Genomic DNA, 20,383 nt, shown 5'->3' with positions numbered 1-20,383 from the left:
AGAGGAAAAAGCCCTTGAGGGGAAAAGAGCAAATTTAGGTGATATTTGTAATGCTAGAAGTAGATTGGTGGCTGAAGGTCTCCGGCACCCCAGCCCCTGAACGGCTGAGGAGCTGTAGGGGACAGGACCAGGATTTCTGACAATGACTAATCAGCCCCAGGGTGCTGTGCGGCCCAACAGAACCAAGGGGTGAGTGAGGCACCTGATGTAAATAAACAGGTAAAGAGGAAATTCCTTGAGCAGTTCACATTTCTGTTCTCTGAAGAGGTCGTTCAGGAAGGAGGCACGCGCCCCTGGCCCGGGGCACCCTCACATTGTCCTGTGTCCTGACCCTGTCCCGTGCCCTGTCTGTCTCACCTGCAGTTCTCCACAAGGACCTGGGGCCCTGCCGTACCGCCACCATCACAGGCACGCTGTCCCGGATCTCTCTCAACGATGACGAGGAGGACAAAGGCGCTGCGCCCGAGGGGCTGAGCTACTCCACACTGCCGGGCAACGTCCTGTCCAAGGTGGTCCTTCAGCAGCCCGCGCCGCTGCACGTACCCATGGGCAGGGGCGAGCTGGGTGCCCCATGCCTGCCCGAGGGCGGCGAGCTGCGCAGGACGGTGTACCTGTGCACGGATGAGGACCTGCGGGGCGCCGAGCGGGACCTGGGGCACCCGCAGGACCGCGTGCTGGACAGCGACTACATTGTGATGCCCAGGGGCTCCGTGAGCGCCCCGCCACCCACCAAGGATGAGAGCAAGATGAACTTGGGCATGGACACCTTGCCGCATGAGCGGCTGCTGCACTACAAGGTGAGCCCCGACTTCAGCATGGCCCCCCCGGTCATGGAGCAGTTTGGCGGGAACCTGGACCAGCTGAATGCCCCCATCCTGGACCCACACCTGGCACCCCGGGAACACATGCAGAGCATGGCCTTCGAGCCCCGCACAGCAGTGAAGAACTTCATGGCTGCAGAGCTAGATGAGGGCGCCGGGCTGTCACGGAGTGAGACAGGGTCCACCATCTCCATGAGCTCCCTAGAGGTGAGTGATGGGGTTTGGTCTGAGCCGGGCGTGGCTCGTGCCTACCATCCCAGCTCCTTGGGAGGGTGAGATCTGAGGATCACAGATCAAGGCCAGCCCAGGCTAATCTCTGGTCACCCACAGATGGAGGCAGCGTCATCTGTGGGGCTGCTTTCCTACAAACAGTGGGAATGGTGACTACCCCACTACCCAGCCCAGTGTCTGGATTTGCCTGCAGCTGTGTGTGCCACAGATCTATAAAAGGAATGGCAGACTGGTGCTTCTGCATTGAAGAGGCATCTTCTGGCCAGTAACCTGGCTTAGGCCTGTCATGCTAACTATGCAGAAGGCTGAGTTCTGAGGATCGGCCTTCAAAGCCATCCTGGGCAGGAAAGTCTCTGAGACTCTCATCTCCAAGTAATCAGCAGAAAGCCAGAAATAAGCTGTGACTCAAGTGGTAGAGCACTGGCCTTAAGCCAAACAGCCAAGGGTGAGTGTGGTGCCCTGAATTCAAGCCCAGTACTGGTACAGAGAGAGAAAAGAGAGAGAGAGAGCCCCGATATTTAGTAGGAGTTCCTACAGGACTTTTTGGTACAGCTTGATGATATAATTAATTTGTTTTCATTGGTGGTGGTGGTGGTGGTGGTGGTGATGGTAGTGGAGTATGTGTGTGTGTGTGTGTGCGTGTGTGCGTGCGTGTGTGTGTGTGTGTGTGTGTGTGTGTGTGTGTGTGTGCTGAAACCTCATAAAACAAAATTAGCTGGGTGCCAGTGGCTAACACCTGAAATCAGTCCTAGCTACTCAGGAGGCTGAGATCTGAGGATTACAGTTCAAAGCCAGCCCAGGCAGGAAAGTCCGTGAGACTCTCATCTCCAATGAACCAGCACAAAGCCCGAAGTAGAGCTGTGGCTCAAGTGGTAGAGCACTGGCCTTGAGCGTAAAAGCTCAGTGCCAGTGCCCAGACCCTGAGTTCAAGCCCCAGGACTGGCACAAAAAATAAACCAAAATCCAAAATGAGAACGTTTCTCTGAGTTCCACCATCACACTGACAGTAAGCTACATTGTTAGGTCAGTGTCTTACTCTCGAATGATGAGCACTGAGATTTTTGGGCTTAAACTGAGAGTTTTCTGAAAGGGTAAGATGGGAGCTCACTAGGTCAGGACTGGGAGAGCCAGCCACATGGCATGGGCCTCACATGAGCAAAAACACAGCCTCGGCACTCTTCTTACCAAAGTGAACAGCCTGCAGCTGCCACCGTCCCTCTTTGTATTAAGCAATTCAGAACCAAGGTGCGCCTCATCCTCTTTCCTGTGCTAATACCCTGTTGCTGCTCCTGGGTGACTTTACATCTCCAGCAGCCTTGCAGTAAACTGGCCATGGGTAGATATGCGCAGTGCACAATTCCGAGTGTGCATTTTTCTCCATGCATGGCCAAATGTGCTGGCGTACCAGAGCCTGCCCCACAGTGATTTAGAGAACGGTCTTGTGATGGCCGGCGGCTCCCACTGGAATTGTGCAGTGTGTGGCGTGTGTTCCACTGTCCACAGGCCCCAGAGCGGTTGTTTGGAGACTCAAGGCTGTTCTCAGCTCTACTGAGAAAATTCCATAGCACCTTCAGGGCAGGACCGCTGTCTAGAAGAAGGCTGGGCCATCTGGATCAGCCTCTCACAGAATCGGGGCTCTGAAAGGAGCCAGGTCAGAAGACTTCTCTGCCAGGTTTAAAGAACCAAAAGGCAGGAAGACAGGTTTGGTCTTCAGCCAGGAGCAAGGAGAAAAGTCTAGAAGGCCCTGACTATAGCCACCCGCGCCTGTGTGAGGCACTGCAGGGAGGAGAAGTTTAAAGAACAGAACACCAGAGACTAGAGCTGGCTGCAGGTGAAGGAATCCACAAAGAGAAGCATGTGGAGCCCGGGGCCCGGGTCTCCTGGATTCTCCTTGCTTCTCTGACTCTCCCACTCAGTCCTGCCTTCCCGGGTAGGCAGGTGTCATGTAGCTGGGTTCCGGGAGGGTCTGCACAGGACCCCCTTCAGAGCCGGAGCGTGAGGTCCCCCTGCTCCCGCCCTCCCCCACATGGACCCCCACTCTTCCCCATGTGGCCTACACAGTTACAAATCTCCCTCGGAATCATTTCCAGAACCCAAGTGCAGACAGGGGCCGAGTTCCACTCAGAGTGACTGGAACCTGTGGGCAGAAGTGAAGCATCCTTTTGGATTAGCAGACTATTTCCTTAATTGTAATTTTCCTATCAAAATATATAGTGCCCTCATTAGCATAAACTAAACAAAACGTTCATGCAAACTTCAAGAGCCTTCGGGAGAATTCTGAGTGAGCGTACATAGAACAACATAATATCAAAAGAAATTGTGGCACTGGTGGCTCACGCCTATAATCCTAGCTACTCAAGAGACTGAGAGCTGAGGATCATCCCAGGCAGAAAGGTCCATGGGACTTATCTCTAATTCAACACTAAAAGGCCAGAAGGGAGCTATGGCTCAAATGGTAGAGTGCCAGCCTTAAGTTAAAGCTAATGGACAGTGGCCAGGTCCTGAGTTCAAGCACCAGTACTGTCACAAAAAACAAAAGAAAAAAATTGTAATGACCATATGAGAATTTTCCTCAAAGTGGCTTTTTAACGGTGCTAAAGACATTTAAAGAATATTGCATCAGAATACTTTAGTTGCCGTAAAATAGTTTTACATCCGAAGTCACATTGAGCTTGATACTGTACAGGCTATCGGACAGCCTGTGTACAGAATGAGTTTGTTCTTCTTATGCTTTCTTCACATCTATTCTTATTATTAAGCATAAGATCACATGTAAAGATGATTCTGGCAAAAGCCACTGGCTTGCACACTGAAAAGGAAGGAAATTTGAAAAGGAAGGAAATTCAGCATTCAGAGTAAAAGCTCACTTTTTATTCTCTAAAAGGATGTAATAGTCATGCTTAGGGTGACCATTTTAGCAAAGAGAACATATCGATGTGGGAGTAAACAATAAAAATTAACATTTGTAGAATGTCTTTCATTAGCATGAATTAATTCCTCCTCCACATTCTCCATGTGGCAGGTTACAGAGCAAGAGCCTGACAGCGGTCTTTCTGGCAGGCCGAGTCCCTGCTCTCTAGAGGAGATAGCAGTAAGGCTGGGGCTAGCAGGAAGGACCCTTCAGAGCTCCTTGCTGACTCTGGGTAGGCCCGGCTGGAGGCATGGAGGTAAGGCCTCATGGCAAACAGCTGGCAGATTGCAGGCAGTGGGCTGGCAGAGCCGCGTTGGGGAGAGGTGCGCCGATACTGCTGGATTTTGGTCACCAGGGCCAGTAGAGGACAGCAACACACAGAACGCAGCCTGGGCATGTGCCAAGGAGGGAGCGCAGCAGGGCCAGGCAGTCTGAAGATGGAGGTGGGAGACAGCGAGGACTCTGGGAGACCCAAGCCCAGAACAACTGGAGTCTCGGGCCCTAACCAGAGCTCCCGAACCTACAGGAGACTCCTCCACCACCCTCAGCTAGGAGAGCAGATGACCCCAGCCCCGTCGTCCTGCCCAGGACAGCGTACAGGCCCTGGGGTGTGTGTCGATCCAGAATCTGCCTCCAGAGTTGTTGTCATATTACCACTCTGGGAAGGAAGCAAAAGAGGGCAAATGCACAGAATTCAGTATTCATGAGCATCATGCACACCAGGGTGGGGGGGGGGAGGGCAGGGGGGCAGTGTTGAAGTAGAAAATAAAGGAGCCAAAGATATTTGAGGGGGCAAGTGGGTGGGAACACATATTCAAGTGAGGATGGGGAGCAAAGTGAAGGCCTCCTGTAGGAAGCCCGGGCTCCTGGGACCCCAGGGACCCTCCACTGGAAGCCTGGGCTCTGGGGTCCTCCCCCTCTAGAAGCCTGGGCTCCGGGCCTGTGCCGCCAGCCCCCAGTTGTTGGGGGTGAAATGTCTAACACGGCAAGCGCATTGACATAAAAGTAGATCCAGGCATTTCTCTACTCTCATTAGTTGTTTCTTATTTCCTCAAATGGCCTCTGTGAAGCAACCTGGAGAATGTCAGAGGTTCTGCAGTGATTGCAGGAGAGTCAGTACGGGAGAACTTTTTAGGAGAAGGGCTTCCGCTCTCCACGTCCTCTGCCTGTTTTGTGTAAGGTGAAGAATGGAATTATCTTCAGCACTCTAGCCATCCGCTTCAATTAACTCAGTAGCGTGTGGGTGCGTGGTGTGCATATTGATGTGGGGAAGGAACGCTGAGCGAGGACCAAGGAGGCATCTTCTTCACAAGGACTGTGAAATCCAGGGTCCCTGTGAGACTGCAGTGCCCTTCACTTATTTGCTGAACAGCATCGTTGCATTAAGGCCACTCACTGAAGCTTGGGGTTCCTTCCAGAGCCAGTTATGTGCCTGTCCTGGGCCTGCTTGGCATCTGGTTCCCCAAGGTCTTGCTCGGGTTCATTCAGGCTCCTGGGGCCGCTAACTTTGGATGCAGCCCAGGAAAGCAGGGCCGGAGACTGGAGTTAGGACGAGAGGAAGCAGGGTAGACACACCTGTGCTCACTTCCTGCCTCTGCCCATGGCCCAAGGCCAGCCACTCCATTGTCAACCCAACCTCTTGGTCATTTCCATGCTGCCCAGCAGGTACCTGCCTCCTTTTGCAGGTCAATTCTTGGGGAATGTTTGGCTCCAATGTAAATACACTAAAATAGATTCTGTCTGGAGATTCTTGCCTTAAGTTTTTCATCAGCAAAAATATGGCAACGGATAAAAGATTAAAAAGTGCAAGAGATATCAGTTAGATAAAGGTAAACATAATTTTTTTCATGAAAACAGGAACCTGCTCTGGAAACGGTGGTTCATGCCTGTAGTTCAAGCTGTATACCTGAGAGGCATAGAAAAGAGAAACACAAGACTGGAAATTAACTAAGATATTTTACTTCATGACAGGGACATGACTCAAGTGGTAAAGTGCCTGCCAAACACTCATGATGCCCTGAGCTTCAGCCCCACTACAAAAAGAGAAGCATGTCTTCCCACTTCAGCTCTCACTCCTATACACAAGCTTACCTGTACTCTGAAAACACTCTCCGAAAGTCTTCCTCAGTTTATAAGTGGACAGAGTTACCACTCAGCCGGTTTCCTACAATACCTCCTCCCCCACCCCAAGCCTAATTCATGAGTATTTAAGTGTATTAGATTTTGTTTTTTGTATGTCAGTACTGGGGCTTGAACTCGGAGCCTGGACACCTTCCCTCAGTTTATTTCACTCAAGACTGGCACACTACCACTTGAGCCACAGCTCCATTTCTGGAGTTCACTGGTTAATTAGGGAGGAGAATCTCGTGAACTTTCCTAACCAGGTCAGCTTCTCCTCCCAAGTGAATCCATTGCTGCCCCTCTAATGGAAACTTCTAGTAAGGCCCTGTTGCTATTCCTCAGTCAGTGACCTGCTATGAATCTTCCAGTGTCTTGTCCAGTGCCATTCGCTTTGAGAAATCACTCATTGCTTGACAGGAGTTGGACGTGGAGGCTGATGGTCGCTATGTGTCCTCTGCGCAGCCTGGCTCCGCCCTGCCCCTTTTCAGATAATCCCAAGGACTTGTTCCTGGGTCTAGAGCTAAGCGTGGCATCCCATGACCTGTCATGACCACTCTCCCGTCCATCCCTTGAACTATCATGACCACTCATCCATCCATGCCATGACCTGTCATGACCACTTGCCCGTCCATCCCGTGACCTGTCATGACACTGGTCTGTCCATCCTGCGAGCTGTCATGACCCGTCATGACGACTCACCTGATTTTCTCTTCCTATGTCGGCTACTTGCTTCTCCAAATTCTCCCAGAGTATTTCTGAGAAAAACAACATATACAGCATCATAAGCCACCTTATGAGCATTGGTTGTCTGCCTCAGGCCTTCCTTTGATGGCTCCCCAATAATGCCCAGGCAGCTTGCCCCAGGGCTGGCCCTGTGTGTCCTGGACAGGTCTAGGTGATGCGGTGAGGCACAGGTTCCTCCCAGTGCAGAGGGAGCTCTCTGGGAACACAGGATGATGAGCTGGAAGGGCCATTCCGGCCAGCGTGCTGTGCTGGGAGCCGACAGGCGGAGGGAGGGACAGTGGCAGGACCATGGCAGAGCTGCCCTAGGTAGCTGAAGGAGGCCATGTGTGGACATGGGAGAGGGACAGGCCTGTGAGGAGGGCTGGGAGAGGCCATCACAATGCTCAGCACACACCTGTGGGCACCAACGCACACCTGTGGGCACGCAGCCAGGTCACCACAGGGTGGGGGGGGGGCTTAAAGGGGGGGGGAACAATAGAAGGGTGGCATGGGGCAAGCGTTGTACTCATGAACTGACATGTTGAGATGAAAGCCCTTTGCACAACTACTGAAAGGTAATGAAATTGTAATAAAATTAGAAATAAAGGGAAATGAAGTGAAGATGGAGCGTGGCTGGTGGAGCTGGAGAGCAAGGAAATGTTCCAGGCCAAAGAAACTGCAAGTGGAGAGGAAGGAGCTTGGTTCATCCTGTTTACATCGCAAGACTCGTGTCAGTGAGGGAGAATGCTTCGTGTGGAGACTGAAGGAGAATGTCTCGTGTGGAGAAGAGAGAAGAGCCAGACCCAGTGCCCATGGAGACGGGGGAAGCCAGTGAAGACTGAAGTGGGAGATGGCCACCACCCGATCCAGGCTCTAGTCCGCCAGCCCCAACAGCCACTCATCCCAACCCGGGTGTGGAGATCCAAGGACTGAGGCATAGTAGCTACAAAGAGGGCTGGGTAGATGGCTGGGGACAGTTAGGAGGCTTGAATGTCATCCCGACAAGATGAAGACACCAACTGTAAAGGAAACATTGACATAAGAGTGGACAGCCAACTAGCTATGCCAGTGTGATGCATCTGAGAAAGGGAACAGAACGGAATGGAATAAAATAAAACAACAGAATAGAAAGGAATGGAACAATAGAATAGAACAGAATGCAGCCTATTAGAATGGAACAGAATAGAATAAAACAGAATAGAATGGAATGGAACAGAACAGAGTTAAACAACAGACTAGAATAGAGTTGAAGAGAGCATGCGCTTGTGGGTTGAACAAGGACAGGACAGGAAAAGTATGGAAGATGAAGGGTAACTCCTATGCTTTAGGTTTGGCTAGTTAGATAGCCAACCCTTGCTTTTAAAAAAGTTATCTTTAGTTATACAATGGGATCGCAGTTCAACACGTCAGTTTATGGGTACGATGCATCTTGATCGGTGTCTCCCTTTCCATCCTCCTCATCTCTCCCAACCCAATCCATGCTCTTAACAACCTATTTCCATTTCCATATCATGCTTGTAACACTGCGTATTATCATTGCATCTGCCCTCTATTCCTCTCTCCATTTCTTTCTTTCTTGCCAGTCCTGGGGCTTGAACTCAGAGCCTGGCCACTGTCTCTGAGCCTCTTTGTGCTCAAGGCTAGCACTCAACCACTTGAGCCACAGCACCACTTCCAGCCTTTTCTGTTTATATGGTGCTGAGGAATCGAACCCAGGGCTTCATGCATGCTAGGCAAGCACTCTGCCACTAAGCCACATTCCCAGTCCTCCTCTCTCCATTTCTTTTCCCCCTCCCCTTGACCTCACTTTCCCACTAACACAGATTCCAGCATCCTGGTATTCACTTTGTTAGATGGCCAGTTAATTGTTTAGAAGAGTGACACCACTGGAATCCTCTCCCACATGTACTTAATACACTGGTCTACATATAAAGGTGACCCTGTATGCTTACATACATATAATTCAGGTCTAATTCTCACATCTGAAAGAAGACATGCACCTTTTGTCTCTTTATACCCAGCTCACTTCACTTAATTTTTTCCAGGTCCATCTATTTCCCTGCAAAGGACATCATATCATATTTCCTGATGGATAAGTAAAATTCTGCTTTACACACACACACACACACACACACACACACACACACACACACGTCACATTTTCTGGATGTATTCATCCATTATAGGGCATCTGGGCTGTTTCCATAACTTGGCTGTTGTAAATAGTGCAGCAGGGAACATTGATGTGCAAGTGTCTTTGGCATATCCTCACTTGTAACACTGGGTAGATGCCAGGAGCAGCCTGGCTGGACCATGGGGTGGTGCTGTGTTTAGTGTCTGAGGAACCTCCAGACCTCCTTCCACAGTGGTGGCACCCTCTCCCCAATGGGTGTGACAGCTGGGAGTGAGGATGCCTCGTCGTCTGCCAGTGTGGTGTGGATCTCAGGATCCCCACATTCAGGAAGAGAGGCGTAAGTTAGAGCTGAAAATGTAGACTTGAAAATGAGCTTTAGCCCCCGACGGCGGGGGGAGGGTGGGGGTGGGGGGGCAGGGAGGAGCGGAGCCCTGAGGACGTGTATGTTAATGAGGAGCTGGTTCGCTTTGAAGGCTCAGAGAGTCCAACAAGCTGAGAATGGAAACATTGACCTTGGTGTTTGACCAGATGGAGCTCATTAGAGGCCTTTGACAAGAAGAATTTTAATGGAGTGTTAAGAACAGAGAATACAAATGGAGTGAGTTCTCAGTGGGAAATTAGGAAAAAGAGACAGCATGGAAAAACATCGTCCACTGGGGCAAAAAGGATTCTTGGCGTATTTGAGAATTAAGTACATAGGGGCATTTGTTATATTATCTTTACGTATTTATACAAAGGGGTGTCAGCTCAACCTGTCAGTTCTTGAGTCTTGCTCAGTTCGCCCCTCCCGCTGTTCTCCCAACCCCACCACCATCCCCTCCAGTGACCCGGCTCCTGGTCCACACGTGTGCACTGAGTACTGTGACTGCGTTCTTCTCCCTTCCTCTCTCATTATCCCAACCCTGCTAACAAAACATGGTTCCGCTCCCTGGTGTTTATTTTGTTATATATCTTCAGAACATACTTTAGCCTCACCATGACCCCTTCTTTTTCAGTGATTGGCCCATCTGAAGAGCCTGCTAGCTGATTCTCATTTACACACACAGCCATTATTTACAACTTTCAGACCTAACAATTGCAGTCCTTACACCCATAGGAAGATATCCGAACGAGTGTGCAAATCACGCACGCTTTCTGCAAGCTTCCGGGCTTGAAAGACTGCATCCATTGTGAATCTGCCAGGCTGGAGCGGCGACTGGGTTCCTGGCGCCTCCTTTGCACCGGTTCACGCAAGTGCAGCTTGCCTTCCCGAGCTGACCCTCGCTTTACCACAGGAACAGCACATCCGTGGCTGCCCCCGAAGCAGCGCGTGTTAGAATGAGCTCCAGGTTGTTTGGTTCAGCATAGCTTCTCTTTGGAATCACTGTCACGTGGCTACTGCGTCCCCTTAAAAATACCACTGGCGTCTCAAAGTTCACCTTGGACCTCAGGCCTGTTTGGGCCACTGGAGGTGCTGCACAAAGAGGAAGGAGGACAGCTGGATGTGGGGGGGGACTGCTCTTAGTCTCAGCTCTTGGCTTGCTTGGTGGACCTGCCCTTAGTCTCGGCTCTTTGCTCGCTTGGTGGACCTGCCCTTAGTCTCAGCTCTTTGCTTGCTTGGTGGACCTGCCCTTACTTAGTCTTAGCTCTTTGCACTCCTGATGGAGGACTGAGTTACCTGAACGCAGTTTTCCTCACTCACGACACAAGAATGGCACACTCTACAAGGTGTCCCACAGAGCAGTGCAGTCACACCTGAAGACACTCGGTCAGCTATGAGCCAGTGGGCGTCAGTGTGTGGAGACAGGAAGACAGGGCACACGCGCTTATGTCCCTCTCCCCACGCTGCACTTGTTACATGCTCGTGGTTCCATTTACCAGCCACGGCTCTCCTGACTGAGCACATACACGCGTGTGCGTGCACACACACACATGTGCACACTTCCTGTGTTAACCCCCGAGTCTCATCTGTCATGACCACCCCATCTGCTAGACTCTTAAGTCCTAGTTTTAGAGAAAACTTGGTGTTGGTGGCCCACACCTGTAATCCTAGCTACTCAGGAGGCTCAGAGAGGAAGATTGCACCTCAAAAATAGCCTGGAAAGTCTCAGGAAATCAGTGAGATTCTCACCTCCAGCTAGCCATCAAAAAGCCAGAGGTGGAGCTATGGCTCAGGTGGTAGAGCACCAGCCTTGAGCAAATAAAGCTGAATGATAGTCCCCAGACCCTGAGGTCAAGCTCCATTACAGGCGCGTGCGTGAGTGCACGCGCGTGCACACACATACACACACACACATACAAAACTAAAGATTGTAAGTTGTAAGATGTGAACTAGAGAAAAAAGAACTTACATATTTTACCTATTTTGCAACCGTCTATTAGTTGTTGTAAATACTGATTCATTCTCCCCATTTCATCTTCACTTCACCAATATAAGCCTTTTTAGAAGTCTGTGTGAGGAACTGGTTTTGTTGCTTCATGTTTGGATGCCTTTGTACACATTTCCCCACATCTGCCCCTCAGCAGGCGCTCGGCAGACACCCGAAATGCGCACCACAGAGTGAATCACGTTTATTTATAACTAGATTCCAAAACCCCACCCAACTTTCAGCCACAGAGGAAGACTGTGAGACATTTTGCTGGGGCGTCGAATATGTACTTGCTTGACTGAGGTAGAATAGTACCCCAGCTCCTGAGGCAAGCAGTCAGGGACTTTCCTCTGGTGGACGATTACCAAATTCCAAGAAATGTGGGAGCCGTGCATGACGTTGATAGAAAGGCGGGCAGAACTGGTAGGGAAGGGGGCTCGAGCCAGGCTCCATGGTACTGGCTTGTAGGAGCAGAGGTGGGGGGATGGTGAGGGGAGGCCCCAGAGGCCCCCCGAGCACATGTTGGCCTGGCCCAGATGACTGAGGGCTTCAGATAAGATACACCTCTTGGGTGGAGGTCAGCAGAAGATCCGCCAGTAGCTACACAAAAAAAGCTGAAGCCAGGAGTGGTTTTGCTACTGTAGAAGTAAAGTCTCTTTCCAGATTGAAACTCATGGGTGAATTTTCCCAGGAATCATTTCCCCTAACTGAAAATTGGATTATAAATTAAAGACAAAAATACAAATTCAAGGGAGATTCAGGGAGAAAATGAAATAATGCAGACAGAATATTTTAAGGCCGTGAAAATTTTCTTATGTGAAAGAAGTGTGTACAAAGATGCTTTATTAACAATTACGATTTCCATTTTATATGAATGACTAAACATAATTTTATTGATTTCCTCTTTTTCTTTAAAATAAAAAAAAAAAACAGAGAAGAAAATCCCGGTATTCAGACCTTGACTTTGAGGTAAGTTTCTATGAATGATTTTATCATTTCAATCATTTGATTCAAAATTATCTGTATGATTATTTGATCAGAATTTTACTAAAGACAATATAAAATGCAAAATAGTTCAAAGAGCAAAATTGATCTATAACTGCTCACTCATCTCATTCCATATAGCTATGTAAGTATGCTATAAAGTTTAGTTCAGTAAGTCAAGCTTTTGAATTCGCTTTTGTATAGATATAGGGAAAAAATAAAAGTTCTGATTACTCAAGTGACTAAACTGCTGTTTGCTGACAAATAATGAGTCTGCATTAGAAATGCTCTAACAAGTAGCAATGATGGCAGAATTTGAACTCCATCTCGTTTGCGGGAAGGCAGAGTCTGGGTCTCCTGCCCTTCACATGCTGCCTCGGTCTCTGGTCTCTTTGCCTTGAGCATCCTGGGTGGCAGCCTGCCTCTCTGTTCTGATCCCATTGTTAAGATTCTCTGTGGTATCTAAGGTGTTTTTTTTCCCCTCTAGCAGCCTCCTCTTGTATTTAGAAAATGTCTTTTCACAGAAAAAAGCAAGCTAAAAACCTTACTTCCCAGTTTACATGAGATTCATATTCACACTGGATTATTGAAGCTGGAATCTACTAAAATCATACCATTGCAGCAACTTGTGTTGAGCATAAAGTTAATAATGTTTAAGCATCACATGACATGCACTTGTGTCTTGATAATTGGATATGATTCCTAGCCTGCTGACATAATTGAATATAATACATTATATATTTCTTGGGCAGAGTATGCATAGAACTCAGTACTCCTAGCTGACATTTGGAAATTACAGACGTCTCCAGAACGGGAGAACCTGAGCCCTTCGCTTGGTATAGAATGAGTATAAGAATCAAAAGAAGGGTCTGTGGGTTTTTATTGGTCTCTGTGGTAAGCGATGGTTCTACACGATGGGCATCCAAGGAAAATGATCATTTTCAGTAATAATTGAAACTATAAGATTCAAAAAATGATCCGGATTCTGACTTCCAGGAATAAGCAGCAAGTTCAGATGCCTTTCCATTGTAGCAACCCACCAAGGAAGCTTTTGGTCATATGTTTCATTGTGTCCTAAGATTTTAGTCTCCAAGTACCACGATTATACATTCTCATAAAAACACAGCTGTTTCCACATTTCCAGCCCTTTACCAAGCAGACCATGTTATTTTTTCCTATCTATTCTTTTCTGTTATTATTACCTGATAGTTATAGTTATGCAGGGTACATTTAGAATCTCGCTCTTTTTTTTTTTTTTTGTCCATCTTGGGGCTTGAAGTGCAGGGTAGATTTAAGTGTTAATTTTCCCATGTCTACACTGTAGTACAGTTCACACATCACCCCTTCTGTCTTCTTCCTCCAAATCTATTAATTCCTTAAGTAGCCCAAATAAGGGAGAAAGCTGTGCCTATGTGCATGCATGTGTGTGTGTGTGCACATGTTTGTGTGCACATATATGGGCATGCACAGGTGATACAGCCCCTTACCTTGGGCTACCAAAAGAATTTGGAAGTGTGCACACACAGACGTATTGTTGTAAAAGCAGTGGACTGCTGTGTTGCTACAGAGGCAAGGAAGCACAAAATCACCCACAGGGCATTGGTGGCAAAACAGAGTAAAAAACCTAGATCTGAAATGCAGGCTCCCAGCAAGCAAGCGGCTGTGAAATCACAGGGCTGGAGGTCAGAGGTGCAGCACTGGGCATCAGAAAAGCCAATTCCCCCTCCTTCATTCTCCATGGCGACTGGGAGCAGCTTCCTCCAGCTGGCACTTCTGTTCCTGCCAGGCCTTCTTCATATAACAACAACAACTTCACAGAAAGGCCTGCTAACAATAAAGGAGCGTTTAAGCACATCATATCCTCCAGCTCTTTAGTCATAATTCCTAAAGCTGTCAGGATTGGATGGGGGCTGATGGGGGCGCTCAGACATGATCGTTTCTTCAGCGGCTCCTCAGTGTTTCCATCAGGGATCTGCACCTGTCTTCCACAGACTGTCCAGGCATAGCATTGCTGCTTTGAGACCTGGCAATGAGTAAGACTAGTCTTGTGCAGTGCGTGATCCCTGAGGATTAGTCTGGGTGCAGTCTTGGGAGGTCCCTGTCCTTTGTTTACCCTGAGGCTAGATGCACTTGGCTTATGTTGAGATCCCTGCCACTCCTTGTCACACCACACACATGATGACCATCCCAGACACAGACAGCCCATCCCATGGAAATCCACAGGCTTCTTCCCTTCCTGCTTTACACCCACCTCCTCCCCCGGAAATCAGCTTGTTTGAACTCCTTTCCAGGCAACGTTCATGGCTGGTTTGAGTTCCACCGGAGATGCCCCTCACACAGCCTGTCCTCAGGCATCTCTGCAGGCCTTGTCCACAGACAGCAAAAGGTGAACCTGTGAACGTGGCTCATATGTGGAGTCCTAGCTAATCCCAGCTGAGGTCTGAGGATGATGGTGTGAAGCCTGTCATGGCAGGGAAGTTTGTAGATGTTTTTCTCCAATTAACCAGTAAAAAGCCAAAAATGGAGGATGGCTCAAGTGGTAAAGCACCAGCACTGAGGGGGAAAAAGCCAAATGATGGTGGAGGCCTGAATTTAAACCCCAGTACCTGTACACACTCACCTAAATAAAAGATCACAAAGTTGAACCATCTAGATAATTTGTTCCACGTACCTTCCCTGTGTCTGCAGGGTAAGGAGGCCTCATAGAATGGGAGCGGGCCGTGGGCTCCCTCCAGAGCCTTCTGCCGTGGGGAGCTCTTAGACAGAAGATGCCTTCCAGACCTTGGGCACCACCCTGGCCCCTGCTCCGTGAGGTTGCGTCTGTTCAGTGTCGCTAGCTCACAGGGATTAAGTACCTGCTAAATGTCATACTGTGTGCCAAGCATCCAGGACGCACAGATGCGTCACTCCTGCCCACAAGGCTTTCAGAGACCCGACGGGAAGATCCTGACAGTGCCGCGTGGTGGCAGCATGGTCCAGTCTCCTCATATGTGTGCTCCCTGCCCATCCCATCCCATCTGGCTGTCTCCTCACCCTCTCCGTCTGATCTGGATGGTACAGGGTGAGCTGTCTGAAGGCAGGGTAACATTCTGAACCTGGCACCCAGCTGCTTGTGTGCGGACAGCATGCAGCAGCCTGCCCCAGCGCGTCTCCTGCCCAACAAATTGGTGGCAATGGCTTCGGCCTCCCCATGCTGTGGAGATGAGGAAATAAAATCATCGCTGCTGCTCCCTCGGTAGATTTTAGCTGTGGCGCCCATGATTCCCACTTCCCATCCTTCTGAAAACCTTCAAAAGAACACAGCAGGGCAAGACTCACCCCAGAAGCTGAGGCCAGAGAAGGATTGGATGCCAGTCTGCAGGTTCACAACCTGAAATGGACAGAAGTGAGATCGCCCACACAAGTGTATCCAGGACATAGCCGCCCCACATCTCTGAAAGTTCTAGAACAGTTGTCAGGATGCAGAAGGCACGCAAGACCACACACATCACAGCAGGGCACTGTTCTGGTTCTCCTCCTCCTCACACATCTGAGGGCCAGAAAGGCCTTCATGGCCGCCAGGCCTCACTACTGCCTGCCCCTCTCCAGCTACTGCAGCACATGGTGAAGAACAGCCTGGAGAGGAGAAAGGCAGGAGTCCAGGAAGGCCAGTTTTGGCCCCCTGGGTGGGTCCTCACTACTTCGAACATGCTGAGTGACATCAGCCAGATAGGAGCACCACGCACTGATGGTGGTAGCAAAGCATACATGTCATATTCTCTGAGCAGTATAAGGAAACAATTCTGAAGGGATTGCCCATATAAGCCATCTTCAACTTCAGTAGAAAATACACCTGGGATAGACATTGGAGCACACAGCAGTTTTGAAACCTTAGTTGTAAATTGAGGTTTTCACAGAAGCCAATTTCTTTGGAAAGCATGATGTTTAAGTCACAAAACAAAGATCAGAAGTTAGCTTGATCAACACTGAAGTCAGGCTAGTTCCAAAATGCATCGCTGACATGGACCTGCAAGATTTGTAGGCATGAAAAACATCTCGTTTAGCAGGCAAGGAAAAATCATGTGAGAAGACCCTCACTGTGGGAACTAGCACCATTGCTGTCCCAGAACATGGCTGGCAAGGTTAGAAATCCCCCAACATTCGTGTTTTTCCATTGATGAGCCTTCCTCTCCGTGAAGTGGGGAAGAAGTTGCTGGTGGAGACCCGGTCAGCTGCACAGGCTTTGTGCTCTGACATAAGCCTCAGCCCAGTGCTGGGCAGCACCGCCGTCACCATTCCTAGCAGAGCCGAGAGCGCCGTTCCAATCTAGGACTATTACCTGGCCTGAGGACATGTTCTCAGCGAATATTTCGGAGGAGTTTGGGCCCATATTTGAACATCCGGATTTTTCACTCCCATATTCATTTCAGAACAGCTTTTGTGAACGTGTGTGAAATGTTAGGAAAGACCTGTTGGTTAGAAAGCGCTGCGACCACGGTGAGTTTGTATTTTTCTCGTGTATTTTTTAGTATATCGTAACGATCCTCGAAATGAAATCCCCCAGTTTAGAGTGAAGTGCCACAGAGTCTCCCTCGGCCCTGGCCCTTCTCTCCAGCGGGGCACAGCTGACGTGGCTGGGGCATTGGACAGCAAGCCACGGGGAGTGGCCCGAACAGGAGTGGGGTGCAGTGGGTATTGGCCCACAGGTCTGTCTTCACAGCCAGGGCCCACACTCTGCACAGCTGGGACATGGCACAAGACACAGTGCCAGCAGTTGTGTGGGGAAAACCCAGCCTACACGTTCTGTGCCGAGACCAGGCGCTGCCTGGCACCGGGTCCCTCACAGGAGAGCATGCGTCCCATCCCGGAAAGGAGCCATCTCCTTGAAGAGAACACAGGATCAAAACGAACCCAAGCACCTCTGGACTTTAGGAAAGGAGGGAATAGGCAGGATCATAGGAATAACTGACAGAACTGTCAGCCGAGATCTGAGAGTGAACATGTGGGCATGCCCACACCCATGTCCTTCTGCTTACAAATCCCACTGTTTGCTCCAATTCCGTGTCATCTCCATCCCAGTACCGGACACCGGCCTCCTCATGAGACAAGGCCAGGCCCAGTCTAGTGGGTTCGTCTTGGCTGCCCAAGTGCCTGCGTACTGAGTTCGGGGGAGACGTGCACAGAGACTCTACCTGCTGACCATGGGGACCATCTGTGCCAAAGACCCTTGGCTAGCTGGCCCGCCATGAAGAGCAGCAAGCTCCCAGCGCAGCTCTGCTTTGTCTGTTTGGTGTTGCTCAGACACAAAGTTGACATTTCAGGTCATGTTCCATCTCCCCATGGGCTCAAGGACCGGGTTCACATTGCCAGGCCTGTGGTCCCTGACCCCACCAGGCTTCTTGTGCAGATCTCCTTCCTACCAGATGTCATCAGCCAGCACCCTGGGTGCTCCTCCGTCTCGTCTCCCCTGCTCTGCTCCTCCGTCTCATTTCCTCTCATCTGACCATGGACTTCATAGCATGTTCAGAGGAACGAGGAAAGATACTTATTATTGCAAAGAACTTAAAATGTAGGCTAGAGAAAAGTAGATAATAACCACCTAGATGTGTGCAAATCAAATTAGGGAAGTAAAATTTTTGGAAAAATAGGCTTTTTAAAATATGTTAAACATTCAGTTTGCCTTTCTTTTTCGCCCTTCTTTGCACACCCTCTCCCTCAAGGAAATATACTCTGCAAGGATCTCTCTAGAAAAAAATGAGATATTATTAATCATCTCTTGGAGATGTGACTGTTTTTCCAAACGCTTAACTTTTGAAAATTTTAAAAATGGAGCTAGACTATCACCCGTAACCCTACCTACACAGGTGGTTGAGGTAGGAGAATTATAGTTCAAAGTCAGCTCAGGAAGAAAATTCTGTGAGACTCTTATCTCCAGTTAACCACAAAAAAGCCAGATGTGGAGGTGTGGCTCAAGTGGTAAAGTACCAGCCTTCAGCATAAAAGCCAAGTGAGAACTCGAGGCCATATTTTCAAGCCCTAGTACTGATACAGTTACAACAGAATAAACTAAATATTAAAAATAGGGCTGAGGTGTCAGTAGAAGATGCCAGTGCACACTCAGTGAGCTCCTTGTGAGCACACACACTTCAGAACCATACACAAACATGGAAGCCACAACCTTGGACACTCACCAAAAGATGGATTTCTAATATTTAAAAATCAAACTTGAGAAGGACATTTTCTCCCTTTGACAGCAAATTCTATGTTATGGTCTTTTATAAACATTCTGAGATACAAAAGAGACTCTGATTAGTTCAAGGCCGTCCCTACTCGTGACTTGAGTTAATGAGAGGGAAGGGTATAAGAGGGATGAAGAATATTCACGTGTGTCTGTGAATGGAGAAGCTTAGCAGCCGCATGTTACACCAGAACATGTATTGTCAAGATTTTATGCCATCACACAAACAACCATCTGAGCCAGGTGCCAGTGGCTCACACCTGTACTCCAAGACATCAGAGATCTGAAGGCTTATGGCTCCAAACCACCTCAGGTAGAGAAGTCTTCTAAACTTTACCTCCCACTAACCAGGACAAAGTCAGGCTGGAGCACCAGCCAACCAAGACAGCCATGCGAGAACCAGGCCCTGAGCTCACACGGAAAGTGCAAGGCTTTCTGGTCTCTGTGTTTCATACTCCAGTGCTCTGAGTCAGGCTTACTGGCCATGCCTGAGATTTCGCCCCCACTTGAGTGCAGCAAGCTAGGGCTTTAGTGCTTCTAGGCAGGAAACATACAGAGGGCAAACATCAAGGACTCAGCACTTAAAAGTCCAAAATTTTAACATTTGAAAAATATTGTAACAATTTTTATAAAGCACATTTAACCTTTCAGTGATGGAAATCTTATGCCAGAAAAACTGCTGCACTTTTAATATACCTACAAGAAAAAAATTGATATGTTTGGTAATCTTACAAATGCAGATGACTCTTGCCTGTAATCCTAGCTACTCAGGAAGCTGAGGTCTGAAGATTGCGTTGTAAAGCCAGCGGGGCAGGAAAGTCCGTGGATTAACCACCAAATCGTGCCTTGAGTGAAAAACCAAGCAGCAGGAAAATGCCTGGAGGAGCGGATGGACCAGGGGAGAATGATGGGTGGGGTGTCTGATCAAGAAACCCTGTAGCCCTAGCTACTGGGAGGCTGAGAGCTGAGGATAGAGGCTCAACACCAGCTCTGAGGAAAGTCTGCGAGACAGCTAACCAGCAAAGTGCTGGCAGTGAAGCTGCCAGTGGCTCCAGCCTTGACCAAAAATTGTTCAGGGACAGTACCCAGGCCCTGAGTTCAAGTCCCAGGACCAGTACAAAAACACAAAGAAAATTTAATTTAAAAAAAGGAAAAGAAAGCTGAGTCTTCTATTTTCTTTAAAGATGTCCTAAACAGGAGATAAGGACTCAGTGCCCATCAAGTGTATTTGTGGTGCCTTTTGGGACCCCTGCTTTCTGTCAGACTTGTTGCCCCTTATTATTTAAACAAGCATATAACAAAACTTCTTCCTGGGTACAGAAATCAAACCAGGAATGAGAGCCATGCTGTTCTCTCTTGCAGAAGGTCATGCACACGAGGAAGCGGCACATGGAGCTGTTTCAGGAGCTCAATCAGAAATTCCAGACCCTGGACAGATTTCGGGATATACCAAATACAAGCAGTATGGTGAGTTCTCGCCTCCCTGGCTGGTGCAGATGTGGCCTTGCACGCACCCTGTTTTGCACACTGCTCATACAGCCCAGAAAAATAATCAGTCCTCAAAATGTGTCCCAGAGATGTCAGCGGGACACAAAATTAGAACCTCTTAAGTAGGTTATCCATACTTTAAATGTCTCCCTCATTGTAATTAGAATTGGTTACATAGCAAAAATATGGTGGCTTTGGCAGCCATTTTATCCTGAGTAAACGTCAGCTGATTGAAGTGTCAAAATAGTGGGTTATTTTTTCCATTTTTATTTGAATACCTGCCACCAGAAAGCCATCACATGTTATGATCTACACATAAAGTTGTGCCTGGAACCAGGTTGAAGGAGCTTTACCTCCAGGAAACTCCGCATTTGTGGTGAGTCGGCTTGGGCGCTGTCCTCGCCA

At 48.9% G+C, this 20,383-nt stretch overlaps 1 protein-coding gene across 1 annotated transcript in view; it reads left to right on the top strand.

The window, feature by feature from the left end:
• Adgrb3 (adhesion G protein-coupled receptor B3) overlaps positions 1 to 20,383 on the top strand; it is a 541,106-nt gene that overhangs the window by 516,934 nt on the left and 3,789 nt on the right. Inside the window, exons 28-30 of the mRNA XM_042668573.1 lie at positions 364 to 1,028; positions 12,223 to 12,258; positions 19,853 to 19,957. Of these exons, the coding sequence (XP_042524507.1) occupies positions 364 to 1,028; positions 12,223 to 12,258; positions 19,853 to 19,957 (806 nt within the window). The remainder of the gene's footprint in view (positions 1 to 363; positions 1,029 to 12,222; positions 12,259 to 19,852; positions 19,958 to 20,383) is intronic.

This window comes from Dipodomys spectabilis, unplaced genomic scaffold, assembly GCF_019054845.1.
Source record: "Dipodomys spectabilis isolate Male_0828 unplaced genomic scaffold, ASM1905484v1 ptg000457l, whole genome shotgun sequence".
Taxonomy (NCBI): Eukaryota; Metazoa; Chordata; class Mammalia; order Rodentia; family Heteromyidae; genus Dipodomys; species Dipodomys spectabilis.
The sequence above is the reverse complement of the archived record's forward strand: the minus strand, read 5'-3'. Positions and strand labels throughout refer to the sequence as shown.